The following is an 18,911-nucleotide window of genomic DNA, read 5'->3' as shown; positions in this document are numbered from 1 at the left end:
CAGGCAAGCGGAGCTGGAAAGGAACGCCTTCCCGGGAGCCGCGGGCAGCGGGATACAGTGTCCCACCGCTCCAATGAGATCTCTAGCGCCGGCCCGGCCCCCACCCCGCCCCGCAATCCGGCCCCATCCGTCACGGGACGGTGGGCGGGGCCGGCCGCCCGCAGGGAGGACGCTGCGCACTCCCATTGGCTGCGCCCCGCCGAGCGCCGTCCGTGGTTGGCTGCGGCGGCTGCCGCTCGCGGCGCGCGGGCGGTGGCGGCGGGCGGCGGCGGGCCGGAGGTCACTCGGCACGGGGGCGCAGCATGGCCGCAGCGGTGGTGCGCAGGGGACCTGCGGGCTGGTGGCGCTGGCACCGGCGGGTGATGGGTAAGGACCTACCCCTTCCCTCGGCTCCAGTGGCCCCGCTCTGCCGGCCGGGCGGGGAAAGGCCGGGCCTCTCCCGGGGCGCGCAGCTGCCGCGCTGCCCTTGGCGGCCGCGGGCCCTCCGAGCGCGGTACAGCTCCGGGGCCGCCTCCGTGTGCGGCATCCCCGGTGACGGAACCCCCGGGCGGTCACGGCTGGCACGGCGCGCTAGCGCTGCCGCCTTATTCGGGGCTCCACCGAAGCTTCGGAGCGGCTTGGCTTAATAAATGTTTTCACTCATTCGCTTAAAATAGCGTGCCTGGAAATCATCAGAGCCCGTAAAAGCCTCCTGTGGCAGCAGTGACATATCTGCGGTACCTGTTACCTAGGTTTGGGCTGCTCAGCTCTCTCGGTCACTGCATCCGATTATTTTCTTTAAACCGAAGGCAGATCCAGCGGCACTTCCTCCTGTGTCGGCTCTGCAGGCACTGGTGCTCACCTGTGGTTGGTTCACGGGCAGTGGAAGGAGCAAGCACTGCAGATGTCCTGTTGGTGCAAGCAAAGGAAGAACGTATTTGTAGAACTGGACCTAGACATTTTCCCTTTCCGGAGTCCTGAAAAATCACAGAGCTGTTCCTAAGTAATTGAATTGCTGAAATAAATTATTAAAAATAAAGCTCCAGTAGGCTTTTCACTGTCATTTTGATGGCAGTCTGTGGTCGTGTATGTCACTCTGTGGTTCAGCTCCTAACACATAGGTGAAGGTATTTAACTAGCAAAGTAGAAGAAATAGATTCTTTTAAATGGTACATGGTTCTACAATCTTGACACTTAGGGAAATGTTTCAGGAATTACTGAATTTTTTGTAAGTAGGTAACTTTAAAAACATTGTAACTCCCCTTTAAGCCTCACTTAAACTAATGAATGAAAAACGTCTGACAATTTTGGCGTTATCTTGCAGTGCTCTTTTTACTTCACTGTCTATTTTCCACTGATGCTTTTTTTTGGTACCTGTGGTTCTGATGTTGTGATAAGTAATAGCTCAGGTACAGCAGGCATGTTGGTCTCATGCTAGTAAAGTTAAATACAGGGGAACTGTTTATGTGTTTAGTACCTTTTGTGATACCACAATTGAAAGCAATAGCTTTCAAGGATTTTTGAACTTTCTGTGCATGGTAACTGTTATTTCTGTAAGAGCTTTGAAATCCACTGTCATGGTCAATTTCCAAATGATCTGGTTTAATGTAGGGCAGATGGTGAGGATCTTGTTTCCTTGTGATGAACATAGGTCTGAAAAGCAAAGCAACACTGGCCCTTAAAGTTGAAAAATAGAGTTTGCCTTTACCTGAAGACTTGGGGAAAAAAACTGTAACTGAGTCTAAGGAGAACTTGTGACTCTCCCGATAAACTTCCATAGAAGAAAATTTCACCCACAGCATTTAAGCTCTGACTTAGTCAGTAGTGACTGTGCTGAAAGTACTCTTGACTCTGAGAAATGTTTATGGGATGAAGGTCTAAGCATTAAGCCTTCTTAAGGGCTAAGCTCAATTGCTTAGTTATGTGTCCTGGCTTCCCCATCTCTAATGCATTTACTAAGTTTGCCATTCTTTTCTTTAGTCTGACAGTTGGAGTTTGAGTAGTGATTTCATCATCTGTCCTGAGTGAAATGCCATCCTGGTGAAGGATTTGTGCCAGCTCTGAGAGCTGTCCAACACCACAGCTTGGCTAGCAAGCAAGCTGTCTTCCTTCTCCTACTGAAGGCTCCTTAGTTACTTGGTCAGTTGCTGTTTGCAGCTGGTGCTGACCATGATGGTTTGTTTTTTCTGTATGTTTATGCTAGAGATTGTTAAATTGTCTAGGAGGAAAATAAAGAGCTGAGGGCAGATGTTGGAGGAGCTTCTTGGATGTGTATGTTTGTGTATTAGTCAGCTGGACAGAGACTATGTAGTCTTGTGTTCTGCAGCTGGCAGGCACTGACAAAGGTGCTTCATAGAGAGGGTTTATATGACCTTACTTAAAAATATATTTTTGATGGATATGGAGATATCCAATATATTTTTGATGGATATCCCTCCTGGGGACTTCTGGGGGAGAGAGAAGAGGAGGTTAATGAATTATGGTGACTGAGAAAAGATTTTCTGGTGAAGGGAGATTCATCAGCTGAGGGAGCTGTTCATCAAAGACAGTACCATGCTAGAGAGCAAAAATGTCCTTACAAGTAGTTTTGTTGGAGTGGAGGGGACTTGTTCACTTAATAATTAAATAGTACTTTTGCTGGTGTAACAATACTTTTTCTGACTCAGGAGCTCTGCTTGAACTGTTGAATGACTATCTATGCTCTGGTGCAGAGAAGCTTTGATTCCTAAGCAAGGATTATGACAGAAGATCTGCTGCTCAGAAGTCCAGCACATAACTTAGTTAAGGAATCAAGTGTACACTTGATATTCTTTTTAGATGAACAGTACTTACTACATGATTTTCTCTGTAAGGTATTAGCAAACATTTAATGAGGTATAGGTACAGATAAAAATGATGTATAAGAAGACACTGAGTGTTACAAGATAGCATCTCTGGTTTTGATCAGTAGACCTTTACAGAGGCAAAAAAAAGCAAGTGGGATGTTTTCAATGTAAAGCTGGCCAAATTTAGAGTATTGTAATCATCTTAAATTATTATTTTGGCAGAGTGCACTTCTCCAAATCACTGCATAACCTTTAAAAGTCAGTGACCATGGGGCAATTTAAATTCCATTGGCAAAACTTCTAGGAGCAGAAGGATTCTACCTTTGTACCTTTGGCCTCTCTAACTTCTATATTTCTTCATCCTTTTCCCTCCCAGGATCTAGTTTCAGTAGGGGTTTTATAAATTACATACTGAAGTCCACAAAACACAGAAGCTCACTCTGATCCTTTCTTTCAAAGTAGGAAAGAGAAAAGGGATGATGTCTTCTGTTGTGCTTGTACCTGAACTTCAGATGCTAAATCAATGGGAAAATCTTTCCCTTAGTGGCTCATATTGAATTGTCATCGTGTTCCTTCTCCTTGTCAAGTGTCTTCATGTGTATTTTCTCATAAAGCCCCAAGCAAAACCAGCAGCTTCAGTAGCTGAGCTTACTCTGAGCATCTCCCTGTGATCCTGTTAAATCTCACATATTGAAAAAGAGGATCCAGAGAGGTCGAGAACATTAATATTCACTGATCCAGAGAGATTGAGATATTAATATGAACTACAACCATTCTGATTAGGAATCTCTTATGGGATGAGGCTGTGTGGACTCTCATCCTTGTGCCATTTGGTGAATATGGTTCAAAACAAGTTTTATAAAGCCAAGAATTTAGTAATATAGTTGAAATTATATTTTGGGAATTACTTGTTTTTCAGTCTTGTTCTTGGCCAGTTAGAGTACAAGCACATTGGATTTTTTCCAAGTCTGCTCTCTGTGCTTCTACCCAGCTATTAGTCTCTTTTTGTTTGATTACAAAGAGATGTCCTCAGTTCTGCATATTATAGTGCTTGTGCAGTCAAGTATGTGCAGTGAAATCAGGGCAGCCCTGGAACTGGAATTCATTCTTGAAACTGTAAGACTTGTTACTTTGGGAGATAGTGTAAAATGAAATGTAAACATCTGAAATGATCTAAACTTGTCATCATCCAGGTTAAAAAGAAAACTGCTTTCAGTATCTTTATATAAAGCTTGAAAAGACAAATTTTAGGTCATTGACAGGCTAGGTATTCTAAAGACAGGATTGCAATCTGTGCGTTTCTGAAGTTACTCTTCTAATAGTTGCATTTTGTTCAAGAAGAGACATTCAAGAGATTCGTAAACCCTTGCTGATTTTTTAAATTAAATTGGTTTTAAGGTAAAATTCTTGTGAAACTGCACATTAGGCAAAATTTTTCTATTGTAGGCTGACTTTTCAAAGTAAAACATCTGTATTTTATCTGTATTGACCATAAGCCCCAAATTTGGTGAGAGTGTCATAACTGGGTCTCCTCATCAATTGACTTTTCATAGGCATGAGATCTGCAAGCACATATTCCCTGAAGAGAATAATGAAGAATCATCTGGGAAAAGCCCAATTTCTTTGGAGTCGATATAGTTATAGCTGGTTTTGCTCACAATTATCTTGATTTACAGATTAATCTGTATTGCTGTTTCTGTTCCCAGGGAAGGAGAATTAGTTGCACATGGTATCAGTGATTATTTTAAAAGTAGATTCTGTTGCTTCTCTTCTGATGTTCTGACCTCTCTTAGAAGTTAAGTGTGGACTGGGCATTTTTCCAGCCATGTAATTGCAGCAGGTTACTCTGGATTTTATGGTCAAAGTAAAATGGGATCAATACCATAGGGACAGTTTCAGCAAATGCTTATACAGTTGATGGAATTAGTTAGCATACATGATGTGGTTTTCAGAATATCAGTCCTTAGATGTTTGAATTACAATTATTTCAAAACTGAGTTTGTGCTACATGTCAGATGCTAAAAAGTGTCAACATATGTGAGCTGGACATCACATTTTGTGAAATCACCTGTGGAGGATCATCTAATGGGAAAACATGAATATTCTTGTCTTTTAAAACATCCTCTTTTTGGCAAATCCCCACTGTCTTAAGTAGTCATTTAAAATATGCCATGCATCTAAATGTAGTTGGTTCAAATTTAATTGAAAACATCTCTGTTAGATCTGTGATCTAATTTAATCAGGCTTCTAAACCAGTTTTCCTCTGTTTGAGTACCTGGAGGTCTGAAGATTTTTCAAAATGGTTAATCAAGTTATTTGATTTTCAGGTGTTTTATGTAATACTGGGCTGTGAAAAGTCAAGCCAAAATAAAGTCAGAAGCTGACTCAGGATTTGAACTACTTCTCCAACAGTCCCAATTCCCATGGATTTGGGTATGTTTTAGCACATAACAGAAAGTGGTCTCTGATTCATGGTCAGACAACGAGACAGACAAAAGGAATAGAATACAATAACACAAAACTTTAATAGTACTGGTCAGCAAGTTATCTTGTATCACAGCCTAACTTCTTCCATGCCTTTTTGGGGATACTGCAAAATAAAAATTTTTAAGGGAGGCCTTATATTAGAAGAATGTGTTCATTTCATGGATATTTACCTTGTGAAGAGCTGCCTTAGAGGCACAATGTAAATGCATGTTGTCAATAGGCACGTCACTGCAGTCTAATTACCAGCTGAAGTCTTAATATTAAGATGTGATGACAGTCTTGAAAAGTCATCAAAGCAAAGCAGTCTTATGTAACATTGTAGAGAAAAAGCAGGCAGGTTGCAGAGGAGGAGTGAAAGTAGCATGGGCAAAATGTCCTTCTCAATTCCCTGCGTGAAGATCAAGGCAAAATTATGTCTGTTGAGGCAGGTGACCAGGTTCTGAAGCAGCTGAGATCTCAGATGTGATGGATGAATCAGTGAGATTTAAGCAGATCATGGCTGAGTCTTTTAGGCTGTTGTGAGTGATAGGCATCACTGCTGGTGCCAGCACTGATAGCAGAAAAAGGTATCAAGAAAGTTTTCTGAAGATGCTGAGTTTGAGGTGATGGTTAGATGTCCATGAGATAGTGTGAGAAAAGAAGAGATCAGGATAAAAGTGAAGAGTCTGCAAGAATGAGCCTAGGTATGATAGTGAGAATTATTCTTCTGATAAGGTTACTTGGAATTCCCAGAAACAAAGAAAACAAAGGTTTGGAAGAAAGGCTTCCAAAAGCCTTAAATCTTAAAGCTAGTTTAGGTTGCTCAGGGTGTTCTAAGGTTGCTAGGAGGATGGAGGTTCCACAGCTTCCCTGCATTGCCTCTTACAGTGCAGAACCTTTTTTCCACATCAGGGATGCTTTTCTTATTTCCAGCCAGAATTTCCCTTCCTGCAGCTTTTGGCCATTGTCCCATGTCCCATTGGAGTGTACATCTGTGAAGAGTTCAGCTTCATTTGCTCTGTAGCTCTTCTTTCCTCCCACTCCATAGGTAGTAGAAGTCTGCATTCTTTGCTTCTCCCAAGCTCAGCAAAGACAGCTCTCTTAGCCTCTGCCCATAGGCCACGTTCTCCTGCTCCTTGGTCATATTTATTATTTGATGTTTGCTGGACTGTCTGCAGGTTGATCACATCTCTTGTGTATTTGCTGTATAGAAGAATGACTGGTTTTTTTCACCTCCTGCATCTGCTCTTGCTGATGCAGTGCAGAATATCATTAACCTTTTGCTGCAAGGATGCACTGCTGACTCATGCTCAACCTCCAGTTGATGGGAGTCCACAGGGTCTGCAGAGCTGCCAGCTGTCTAGCCAGTCAGCAGCCTCTAGTGACATCCCCTGCCCCAAGTACAGGACAGAAATTGGTCTTTGTTGAACTGCTCGAGGCCTATTTCTCCAGTCCCTCTGAATAGTAGCCTTGCCCTGCCATTTTTCAGACAGTCCTCCCAGTTTGGTGTCACACATGATGTTGCTGAGGGTGCTTATTTTTAATCATCAGTCTTTGATGAAACTTTTAAACAGTTTCAGTATTCACCCGTAAAGAACATCATGTGTAACTAGACTGTTGCTAGTCTTTGAACTACTGATCACTGTTATTTGAGCCCAACACTCCAGACAGTATTTCTTCCTTCAGGCAGTTTTGCAGTCCCATCCAGTCCATACTTTCTTCATTTGGCTACTGGGATACGAGAGGAGGCTGTTCTGAAAGCTTTACTGAAGTCAAGGTAAATAAGATCTACTGGTATTAAGGGCTAGAGAAAGAAAGATGCTTAAAACCAGGGCTTGAAGCTCTTCAGGAAGTGGGAAGCTTTGATCTAACTAAAGGAACAATTTTAGATTAGTGCAAACGAAGGACTGGGGAAGATTGACTCATAGAAACAATGAGAAGAAGATTCTAAGATGATTGTTATGGCTGATGATGCTGGTTTAGGCTCTTTGTTCATTTGTTCCCTGGTTTTGACATGTAGCACATCTTAAAAAAGCAATGGGCTCTTTTCCTGACTTATCTCAGTTTTCACTAAGCATTTTCCCAGCACAGATTTATTTGAAATTGTGCTACTTCTCTAGCTATGTAATTGCTGCAGGCATCTGTGGAAACTGTCTCAGACCAAAGTTCTCTCAACAAACCTGATTTATTAAATGTGGCACTTCCAAAACAGTGCTGCAGATGAAAGAGCATGACCATTGCTGGCTAAGAAGGAGCTTAAAGTCAGAAAGACTTTAAAATGATTAATCAAGTGTTATTGGCCTAGAGAGGATTCTTTGCTAAGCATTGAGACCTCTTAGAGTCTCGATCCAGCTTAGGCACATTTTCTGTATGTGCACTTTAGAGCTAGAGTATTTCTGTAGTTAGCTTTGTTTCTGTCTGCTTAGTTGACACATACTTTAGTGTTTATTCTGCATAACTTTTTCCTTTGTTGTAAAGGAGAAAGTATTTTATGTAATTGGCAAAGAAATCTAGTCACTGTCAAATTGTGTTGCCTTTGGATTCGGAGTGTTTAGAGTGATGAGACAGTGATTGCAGTAGATGAATGCCTGCAATGCTGCTCCTATCCAGAATTTGATGCTCACTAACTTCTGGGAGAAGGTAACTGACTGGAACTGTAGTGTTTTCCACAGGTTGTAGGTTAGGCTTTATAGTTCTGTCTTGGTAGTACAGTAAATAGAATACAGAGGTTATTTCTGTAAATATTTTCATAATTTTTTAAAAAACTATATTTTATTCTCATTTTCAGTATTTAAACTGTGGTTGCATGGCTTAAAGGATTTGCCATGATGGAGATTTGCACCTTTAGGTTAGTGGCTTGTACCTGATTGCAGGATCAGAGAATCTGTGAGGGGCTGCATGAAGTGGCAGCCTCTGTCTGTTTCTAGGGAACACATGCTGCATCCCATGGCTGCAAACAAACTTGCAAATAAAGAGTCTGTAAAATATATATAAAATTGGTCTTTGCATATCCAGTTTAGAATTTAGAGACATAATAAAACACAGACAATCCTGCATATTTTAAGTCTACTTTCGAGCTCTTCTTGGATCTTAGCTTTAAGTACTGTATTTTTTTGAAATGCCCACATTTTCCTAATTACAATAATTTTCTTTGATATGTAGAAAAATCATTGTGGGATGGTATTTGTGGCCCAATGTATGCTATAATTTAAAGTTTAAATTATGTAAAATAGGATTCACGTTGCTCTGTTTTAAAGCATAAAAATGTTAAAATAATTGAAAACAGATTATGTGGTAGCTTTTAGTATGTCATTGTTGTATGTCAATCCTAAATACAAATATATTGATGTTTATTGTTTTGAAATCAGTGTGTTCTAGGACTATGGCTTCCAAAACCCCGGTTGGATTCATTGGGCTGGGTAACATGGGAAATCCAATGGCAAAAAACCTGGTAAAACATGGATATCCAGTTATTGTGTATGATGTCTTCCCAGAAGCTTGCAAAGAATTTCAAGACTTGGGTGCTCAGGTATAGTAATAAACTTCTTTATTTCAGCAATCGCTGTGTGTGTTGAATGGTTCTTGCACGCAATACAACTAAATAATCTGGGTTTTTTTCTTGGCTAAGATCACAATCAGAACTGAAACAGCACAATAAATACAATCTGAATCTGTGAGGTTTCAGGTAGAGGAAAGATATGATTCTCTGCCAAGTAATTTTCCTTATGTTAGCTGGAATTGCTACCTTGTCAGACTTCTCTAGCTGTCTTTTTCCCCCCACTTTTTATGACAGTAGGTTGATGGCCTGTTCTATCACCTCCTGCTTTCTCCTGCTTCCTTCTCCCCCAGGTCTAGATGGCCAGTGGGCTGCTTTTCATCTGGTTCCTGCTTTGACCTTTTCAGGTTAAATGACCCTAGTTAAAAATTCCTGCTGGCATAGCTGTAAGGGTTATAGGGACATATGAGCTTTCCTGCTGCTTCAAGGTGTAGTCCTTAGGGGCAGGGGAAAAATCTAATTATTTAAGTGCTTATTCTCTTGGAGGTGAGGAAGGATATGCTGAGAGAAGAGGAAGGAATGAAAAGGAAAAAGGAGGGAAGGAAATTGATTATATTAGGGAGCTTTACCTTCCTGCAATATACCCTGCAAAATCTTGGCCCTGTTCCAGCCAGTCCTATTACTTTTCTTAATCTGTTAATACCCTCAGAGCCCCATTCTCTCAGATGGTTGTGTCATTTCTATGTGTCTGTAACACATTTAAATGGTTCTGACATACTTCAAAGCTGTCACAATTTAGACAGTTGTGGGCAAATGGATACGTGCTTAAAACACAGAAAAAAGGAGTGCAATGCAAAAATAAACCTGTCATGTAACAATGCAGAGGATAGAAGGGAATTTTGCAGCAGTGGCAAGGAAATTTTAGGTAGGTCTAGACAGAGGAACTGTGTGCCTTGAAGGTCTAAACTGTTGAAACTAATTGCAACTGTTTTAAATAATGAGGTAAGATCAAGATTCCTAAAAGATAAAATGATACCACACAGCTGTTAGTAATTAATTGCAGCTTGCCTTGAATAATTACAGAATCTTGGCCTTAAGTGGGAAAGTAAGTTTTTCACCTCTCTTCCTAGCTCCCATTCCTATTTTGTTAAAGCAGCCAAGAGCCTCAGGCGTGAACCAGGCATGTCTTGAGTAAGACTGGGCAAATGGAAGAGATTGTTTTGAACTATTGGTTGTATTTTTAATTCATGTTCTGCAGTGGGATCTCTTTTCTGTGGCTGCCCATGTTGATAGATTTTTGCTTTGTAATAGAATCCTTGGCATTCACTGCAAGACGTGACATGTGATAATAAAGGTGAACTGTAATGCCTTTAAAAATAAAGTCCAAGGTATGTTTTAAGATCATAAATCACTGAGAGAATACATGGCTAGGCTTAAATACAAATAAAACACATTTAAAGAAAATATGTGAACATAACTTCCTCTTCTTGATCTTTAGGTGTAAATCCTACTCCAGCACTTTTTGCAGGAATTGAAAACTTGTGGGTCCATGGGGCCTTGTAGAAACTGCTGTAGAAGGAACACTGGGCTCTAAGGGCTGCTTTCTCTTTGGTCTGGCTGTAAGGGTAAAACCATCAGGAGTGTTACAGAAGTGAAATGACCCCAAGAGACAGTAAACTTAGTCAAATGTCCATTCTTTTAAGGCCAGTGCTGCTACCAAGGTATATGGTGGATGCAGGATGCCTGACCATAAATCTGCACAATCTGCTACTCCACTTTCTTTAGCCACTGAAGTAAACAACTGGGATGTGATACATGTCAGAAAGTGGCCACCCACCTGCTAAAGGTGAATAGTAAGAGGAAAACTGGCTGAGCATGAGCATATGGAGCCACTTGGGGTGAAACTTGGAGAAAGTTGGAAGGCTCACACAATGGAGTAACTGCGTGTCACACTTCAGCTTACAGGTCTTTGTATCTAAATCCTATCACAGATTTAGAACACTGAGAATGTTACTGGAGTCACCTGATGCATAAAGCATCATAAAAATAGAGCTTTCTTTAGTTTACAATAAGAATGCCATTTCAGGCAAACAATAATTAATTGACTTACTGTAAATATAAGTAAAACAAAATAGGGAAGCAGTTTGGAACAAATACAAGCAGATGCATGTAAGGGCAGTACCAACAACCAGCAGTATGCAGAAAAGTCTCTCCTATCCAGTTACATACTGCAAAAGTTTGCTTAAACTAAACAAGTATCAGAACATGTACAGGCCTTGGTGGGCTGCTACTCTGAGCTAGTATAGTCTATGTTGATAATCAACAATTAGTGTTTGGTCTGTTTTTCAAAGTTATGCACATATTCTTAATGATTTCAAATGCTTAATGTTTTGTAATAGCTTTCAAATCATTCAATAGCTTTGTTTCTGAGGCGGAAAGTCCCAAATAAAATAAAGGTTTTATATGCTGCTTACTGAACCAGGTAGGTATATTTTTTCAGGCAATATTATTCATATTTGTTAACAGTACCAAAAGGCAAGAGTTGTCTGTTCCTACTTTTAATTGCCACTTTGTTTTGCTACTTACTTCAAGGTAGCAGAAAGTTTTTCCTTTGTATAGTTGTAGAAGTACTGTCCCAGTCTGCGTACCTTTTTAATCTAATTTTCTTCATGTAAAAGGCATCTTACTATTTTGAAAGACATGGATAGAATAAATGAGCTCCTGTTTAGATGACTTCTGTACTATATCTTCTTTGTATCTGTTTTGCTTAAGAATTATTTAAAACTGTAACCAAAACCCAGCTATCTTCTATCTATGTAGCCAAGCAGAAATTTGAGGCTGATGTACTGTTTTATTTGTGTGCCCAATGTAGTATATTTTTCACCTTCTGGTTGAAAGATGCAAATGGGCCACTGAGTCTTCAGCTGATACCCTCCAAATGTCTAAGAATACTGGAGATCATAGTTTCAAATAAGAAGACATAAATAGATTCAGGTTCCAATTTCACGCTTCCTCTCTCCACCTCTAATAATACACATTGAGAACCAAACCAGATATACACAGAACTAAAGACAAAGGTGTCATACTTCTCTTTAAAGAGATGGGTTCTCTCATCTCCAGGGAGGCAAGTCATAAAATCAGCTAATCAGATATAGAAGGTTTGCTGCTTATAATTGCCTTGTTTATTCCTGCTAACCTTTGTTCTTTAAACTAGAGCATGTTTCCTTTTGTAACTGTGTGGTATGCCCAGCGTTTTGTGCAGTATTAACTTATTCTTTCAAAACAAAATTTGCATGTTTCTCGGTCCCATCCATGCCAGTTTCTTTGTGTTTTTCCCCCAAGAGCCTTGTTCACTGACTATGTACAGTCTTCCCTTCTTCTGTTCAGAAGTCAAATGAAAATCATAAAGTTTCTTATGCTGAATCCCAGAAGTCCTTCAAGGTGTAATTCAGCATTAATTACAAATGACTGAAATTAGATTTGATCCTTGTGGGCTAAAGATAAAATAATAAGCTGTATGTTTGTTGCTATTTTCCCATATTGGAAATTAATGAGAAATTGGGCTGTTAATGTGTTAACAATGTAATTTTAAAGAAATTTATTAATTCAGAACAGTAGTGGACAGAAATCTTACTAGTAAATGCCTTCCAAGTGAAACTCACAACTCAGCTGTCAATATTTCATTTGTTGCGTATGTATCTTAAATACTATACTGCCTGCCTCTGAAAGTGACTTCAGAATGGTAATATACCTTTCAAGTTAGGTATGATTATTTAACAACTAATACCTAATAATATATTTTGAAAATTGTTCAGATCTTTTTCGTGAAGGATGCTTGAGCTGACAGTTTTCTGTTTTAAAAATGCCAATTGTAATATTTTGAGAAACATAAGTTAATCTGATTTCTTTTAGGGTGAGGCTCAGAGGTGCATCCAGTAATTTTTTTCTTTTTTCCTCAGTCTTCGTCTCTCTTAATGCCATATATAAGACAAAGAAAAAAGTGAGATTTTTGTAATCCTTTCATGTTGTCCCTCCTTAGAAACATGGTAGAGCAATATTTTCTATAGATGCAGGGTTTGTAGTGAATTGAAGATTTATGAATGGGTTGATGGGATGAAAACATATTCCCTTTAGCAGATGTTGTGGAGGAACTTCCGTGATAGGAGAGCAGTTTTTCTTGTGTTTTCTTTTTTTTTTTTTAATAGTTTAGTTGTGACCAGTGAATACTAAAACCGAACTCATGAAACATGTCTGACATCTCTTTTTCAGGAAGTGTGTAAGCTTATATTGTTTGGGTTTTTTTTTCTTTATAAGGTAACGGAATCCCCAGCAGACGTAGCAGAAAGAGCAGACAGAATTATTACCATGCTGCCTTCTAGTCCCCATGCAAAAGAAGTTTACACAGGAAGAAATGGAATTCTAAAGTAAGACTTTTTATTAGTTTGGAGAATTTTCACTTGTACTCAAGGTTTGTCTGATGATTGCTGTTGTTGTAACTCTTCTTGTGCCTTCAGGGCACTTAATTCAATGTTCTCTGTTCTGTCACTATTGATATTTCTAATTATATAAGTTCTCTCATACAGTGCTGCTTTTGATTGGTTTTTGGCTAAAGTCTTTATTTTATTTTCAATAGAATAATAATTTTTGTGCATTTCAGGCAACTTAACTATTATCTGCCTTTTCAGTTGCATGGTTCTTTTGCCATAATCTAATGTACTACACTCAAGTACAACTAGAATATTTGTTGGCAACAATTATTTGCTCAAATACTATTTTCTTTACCTTGAAATCCTATCAATTAAATGTTCTGAAGAGACACCATTGTGTCTTATGTTGTTAAAGTGTATTTACATAGAACAGGTGAAAAGACTTTCTTGATTTCTACTCTTATCTGTTTATCACACAAAACAATACCATAAGATTTTGTTTAATGTGAAACAGTGTTTTTTAACTTTTGTGGAGGGATTTCCACTGAGCCTTAAATCCATAGTTTGCAGAATTCTAATGCTCAGAGTTTTTGAACTTGCCAAATCAAAAAATAAATATTATTTTAAAATCCGTTCTGGCTACATGTGTACTGCTCTTCACAGGCTGACTAAGGATGCTGGATACCTTTGAGGATCGTGTAGGTTCTTAACAGCTATCCAGGTTAATAAGATAAAGGAAAAAACATAAAGAAGACAAAAGTACATTAGATTATCAAAAAATGATGATGCCTTTTTAGGTATTGATTGTACAATATTAAGATGCAGTGATAAGAAAATGGAAGTAGAAAAGAGGGATTTCTGTTGTTCTTGCTGTATAAGAATAGTTGATTCTTTCCCTTATTGTCTGTAGTTTAATTCCTCATAAGGTTGGAGTGAGGAGATCTAAGTATCTATAGCTTAGACCCTTCAGGGAGGATGGGTAATTGGATCAGCTAAAAAAGCTCAGGAAACAGCTGTGGGAGAATTGCACCCATGATGGCAGTGGTTTGAGGAATGATTGGCTGTACATACTGATACAGTACTGCCAATAAATCTCTTGAGTACATAGATGTGGGAAATCCAGCAGGAAACAGAGGATGTGGAAAGCAGTCCTGTACTGCTGCAGTTTCTCAGCCTTTGTATTAAGAGAAGAAAGTGTAATTTGGCAGTAGTGAATAATTGTGGCTCTGGGTGACTGGTCCTTGCTGACTGGTTTGATTTTCATAATTTTCTGACGTTTTTAAAGCTTTACACAAGAAAATATCAATAACGTGAAGTGTTTAAGGGTTGAGTCAGTCATCCCACTGTGTTACCAAGGAGCCTGTGCCACCGTGCCTTCTTCTGAGCATTAAGGGGAGATGATGGAGTACCTTATCTGCTATGCTGGTTTTTGTTTGCATGTGTTCAAACTCACTGCAGCTGCACAAGGGATGAGTTATGTGTATGTGGAACTGTTTGACTCTGGAGTTCCGGTAGGGTCACAATGTATGTATATGTTGAGAGACTATTTCCAGCAATCTGGGTAATTCAATTAAGTGAAATCCACTGTACTGCCAACAGCATGCAAGGTGCAGTAGATCTCTTTACCTGTCACGAGTATCTTTAAATGGGACACGTTTTTATGACTGAAAAATTCTGGTGTTCGATTTCATGGTGATTGCTGGTCAGGTGGACTTGAAATCATGGTGCAATTCAATGGAAAGAGGGATAAAAATCAACTTTTTTGTTGTGGAGGGCATTAAAAAAGTTAACATTTTTTAAATTTCAAAAATTTTACCATGGTTTTTTATCAAATAAAGAGCTTTCTGTGATCTACAGTTTGAAATACAGATCTGCCTAAATGTATTGGCTATCAGTGGGAAAACATTTTTCTCCATGCTTCACTTCAAATCTTCAGTTGGCTTTTTTGGTTTTAGTTATGGTCTTTATGTAGAGCAAATTGTAGAATGATTAAAATAATGCAATCAGACCATTCTGATATAAGAACTTAAGATACTGTATATATAAAAAGAACTTTTTATTGTTATTTATTAAACTTTAGGCAGTATCAGCAGTTGCTTAGAATGCATCTTAGGTGATCTCTATAATATATACTGCTCAATTTGTGTAACAGAAGATTTTCCTAGTGCAACCTTTTTGTGTAAGTTTTTTTAATAGTGTTTAGAAGAATATCCTTTTTTGTGTTCAGCTTTTATTTAGCTTTGAGTGGTTCAAAACTGCAGTATACATACTAAGCAGATCTTGCTCAATAAGGTTTAAAACTTTATGTTTACTAGTGTACCAAAAAATGTCTGCACCTTTGTCATGCTGGTGGAAGCCAGTGCCACGGTAATAGTTGCAAATATCTTCTGAAATAATAATGATAATGATAATTATAATTATAATAATAAATCTTTATTTTAGGAAAGTGAAGAAAGGCTCATTGCTAATAGATTCCAGCACTATAGATCCAGCAGTTTCAAAAGAATTAGCCAAAGCTGCTGAAAGTACAGGAGCAGTTTTCATGGATGCCCCAGTTTCTGGAGGTAAGACTTCATTAGCAGTTTACCTCATATTGGACAAGTTGTCTCTTTGTTTGCAGTTTCAGTCACCAATTTGTACCCTTGTTGCTATAAGTTGCTTTTCTTTGCTATATGTACAGTATTCTGATTTGTTGTTGTTTAATTGCATTACAGACACGTATAACAGGAGTATTTTTAGGATTTAGGTGTACACTTTTGTGTTATGCTTGGAGAAACAGCTTTCTTGGGTATGGTACAGTGGTCCTTTTAATTTAACTTCTTTCATAAAGTTGCATTTTTGTGCAGTTGCTCACATTCCTTTACCCTCCATCTATTTCTTCCTGTTAGGGAAAAACTGGTTGTCATTAAGCAGTTCTGCTGCTTTTTCATCTTATATTCCTCACTTTATTATCTTCTTTTTAATTAAAAAGAAGATAATGAAGTGAGGAATGTAAGATGTCTTTATCAAAAGAAATCAGAGATTTGTCTGGTTTTATAACAACTGACGAATGTGGGCGATAATTGTCTATTCTTAAAAGTTGCTAACTATTGATCTCTGAGTATTTAGTCTCTTGTAAGAAATAATACAGAGCAGGAAAGACTTCTCAAATTGTGGACAGAGGAGAGCAGAAACATAAAATTAATGTTTTGAAAACAAAACCATAACTAGTCCTTTCTATTGTTGAATTCTTCTCCAAAATACCTGGAATTAGAAGGTGAGGAAACCTCATTTTATGTGTGACAATCTTAAGGTTTTTACAGTCCGGTCTAAAAGTTAAGGTAACTGGCATTTTAAGAATTCATTATTTTCCTGATGAATATCAGTGATGAGCAAAAACTAACAATCTGTTTAATTTTCAACTGGGAACTAAGGCAAGATTTGACTACATACTAGAAGCCAAAATTTTCATCCAAATTCTATTGTGAACAGAAAGTAGGCAGATCCAGGTAGGTGATATTGAAGAATATAATGGAGAAGACAAGATTCTTGCTTCCCAGCCAGAATGTTAGTTCTCTTTTATAAAGCTAGATAGGTAATCAGCCTGGGAAGAAAAACCACAGAAAAATTGTATTGTGGGCAGATTATGTATCTCTCTGATCCTTCTTTTTAAACACAGCGTGGCCTTTTGCTTATCAGTTGGGCAATTCTGACCTACTTCTATGTTGTTTTCTTCAATCCCTTTCTGCCAAGTTTGTTATTTTACTGAAGGAATTACTTACCTTTTAGAAATGTCTATCATTTATTTTTATCTTTAAGTTTTTGGTGTAAGTCTGACTATAACCACAAAGAAGAAAAGGAAGAGTTTGATTCCAAAGCAACTTTAGTTGTTTAGGGGTTTTTGTTCCCTGAGAAGATGGTAAGGCCAAGACAGAGTTAATGTGATAACATATAGCTGACTGGTATGAATACAGATGGCTCTTTTGGTGTTAGTGGTTTATCTGAATGGTGACTAGTGTCAGTTACAGATTGAGGGATATCCTGTATAAGGGGGAAAGAATAGACTTAACTTTCTAGTCCTTAATATATTTGTGAAGCCCAAGGAGTGCTCTGTACAAATCATGTTTAAAGTGGGCACTTGCTAGAAATGTGGAGAAGTTAGGTCTGTTGGAAAAAACCTTTAATGCTATGCTTTGTTATTTCCATCTTTCAGTACCTAACACATCAAGTCTTTGGGGTATTTTTATATGTCCTGACTGCATTGTTGGCCTTCAGACAAAACACTAAATGGAGAAGTATGCTCGGCTCTCCAGAAATTGGCAGGCACTACGCTGTTGCTGTGCAATGCAATGGAGTTGGCAGGAATTTCAAGGAGAGTGTTTGTGGGACATAGGGAGGAGGAAGAGAAAGCAGCATGCCTGAACTGTCCTCTTTAGAGCTATCTGTTTACTAGCTGTTATTGGCAGACAACTCCACTTGTGTTTTTAGGTATTTGGGTGTTGCCTGATGTTAACATTCATTCACTGTGAACAAATTCACAAACTGAATAATATTTTGAAAATTGCTTGGTCTATAAACTCTAGGGAGAGAGAGCAGTGATTTTAATCCTGTTCTGACATTGCAAATGAATAATCTTTGGGCATAACATTAGGGCCAGATTTTAGTGGCTTGTTTGCAGTCTTGCCCCCAAAAGATTCTTTCTCTTGATCTTTTTTCAGATGGGCCTTCATGCCAACTTAATGCTGTCTTCTTCATATGATTGGCCTACAGCATTTACTTGCAGCTTACAGTCAGGACCCATTAAATAGGAGTTGATGAATCAAGTCACTATAGTATTATTTTGTATTAAGTGACTTCAGAAAATACTTCTCATCCCCATGGTTGCATGCAGATTATGCTGCTAATGCTGTCTAGAGATAGCAATCGCTTTAGCCTGGGATTAGGATCTCTTGCAGGTCCACATGAGAAAGTTGTGTCATGGTTCCCAGTGCTGCCGTGGTTTGTGACCTCTTTGTGAGCATGGGAGAAATGGAGAAACATCTTCAAAATCCATGTTTGTTTGTTTGTTTGTTTGTTTGAATCTAGACAGGAAAATTATCTCTTTGCAAAGTTTGGGTTCTTCATCTTGGTATGTATAAAAGTATTTTAAGGCACACATTATCTCAGAAGCATATTTAAAACTGACTCCTGTTGGCACAAGATTCTACTGGCTAAGTACAGGATCTAAATTTAGCCTTCAAGAATTGTGTCAAATTTGTCCTCCCACTGATTTCAGTAGAAGTATGATACAGATTCTCACCTCATAATCCAGAGCTAATTTCACTAGTGGCTTTACTGACTGCTGTAATAGTTCTCTCTAACTCAGTCAGTATACAAGATATTAATTTCCTAAAGTACATTGGCTAATTTTTTTTTTTAATTTCTAATGTAATTCTTTCTATGTTGTAAGCATTGTTGGTGTTCAGATACAACCTTTTCAACTTCTTTCCCCTTCCACTGAGTATTAAAATTTTATCAGCTTTGTATCTGCTCAAAATACATTGTAGTGCATTCTACTGGAACTTCACAAAAAGATGTGACAACTTGATTTGTTTTTCTGGTTTTGGAGGTATGAAAAAAGATTTTCAACTCTTTTATAAGTCTGGTTTCTTTAAGATCTGATAATGAAACTTTAGATCTTCCTCCTCACTGTATCCTTTAGACAAGAGAGTAGTCAGTTAAAAAGTCAGACTGCTAATT

The 18,911-nt window shown here is 38.6% G+C and overlaps 1 protein-coding gene across 1 annotated transcript in view; it reads left to right on the top strand.

The window, feature by feature from the left end:
- Positions 1 to 215: 215 nt before the first annotated feature.
- Positions 216 to 18,911, top strand: part of HIBADH (3-hydroxyisobutyrate dehydrogenase) — an 85,947-nt gene continuing 67,251 nt past the window's right edge. The window contains exons 1-4 of the mRNA XM_054639313.2: positions 216 to 366; positions 8,639 to 8,799; positions 13,081 to 13,190; positions 15,636 to 15,757. Of these exons, the coding sequence (XP_054495288.1) occupies positions 303 to 366; positions 8,639 to 8,799; positions 13,081 to 13,190; positions 15,636 to 15,757 (457 nt within the window). The 5' untranslated portion in view covers positions 216 to 302. The remainder of the gene's footprint in view (positions 367 to 8,638; positions 8,800 to 13,080; positions 13,191 to 15,635; positions 15,758 to 18,911) is intronic.

This window comes from Agelaius phoeniceus, chromosome 1, assembly GCF_051311805.1.
Source record: "Agelaius phoeniceus isolate bAgePho1 chromosome 1, bAgePho1.hap1, whole genome shotgun sequence".
Lineage (NCBI taxonomy): Eukaryota > Metazoa > Chordata > Aves > Passeriformes > Icteridae > Agelaius > Agelaius phoeniceus.
The sequence above is the reverse complement of the archived record's forward strand: the minus strand, read 5'-3'. Positions and strand labels throughout refer to the sequence as shown.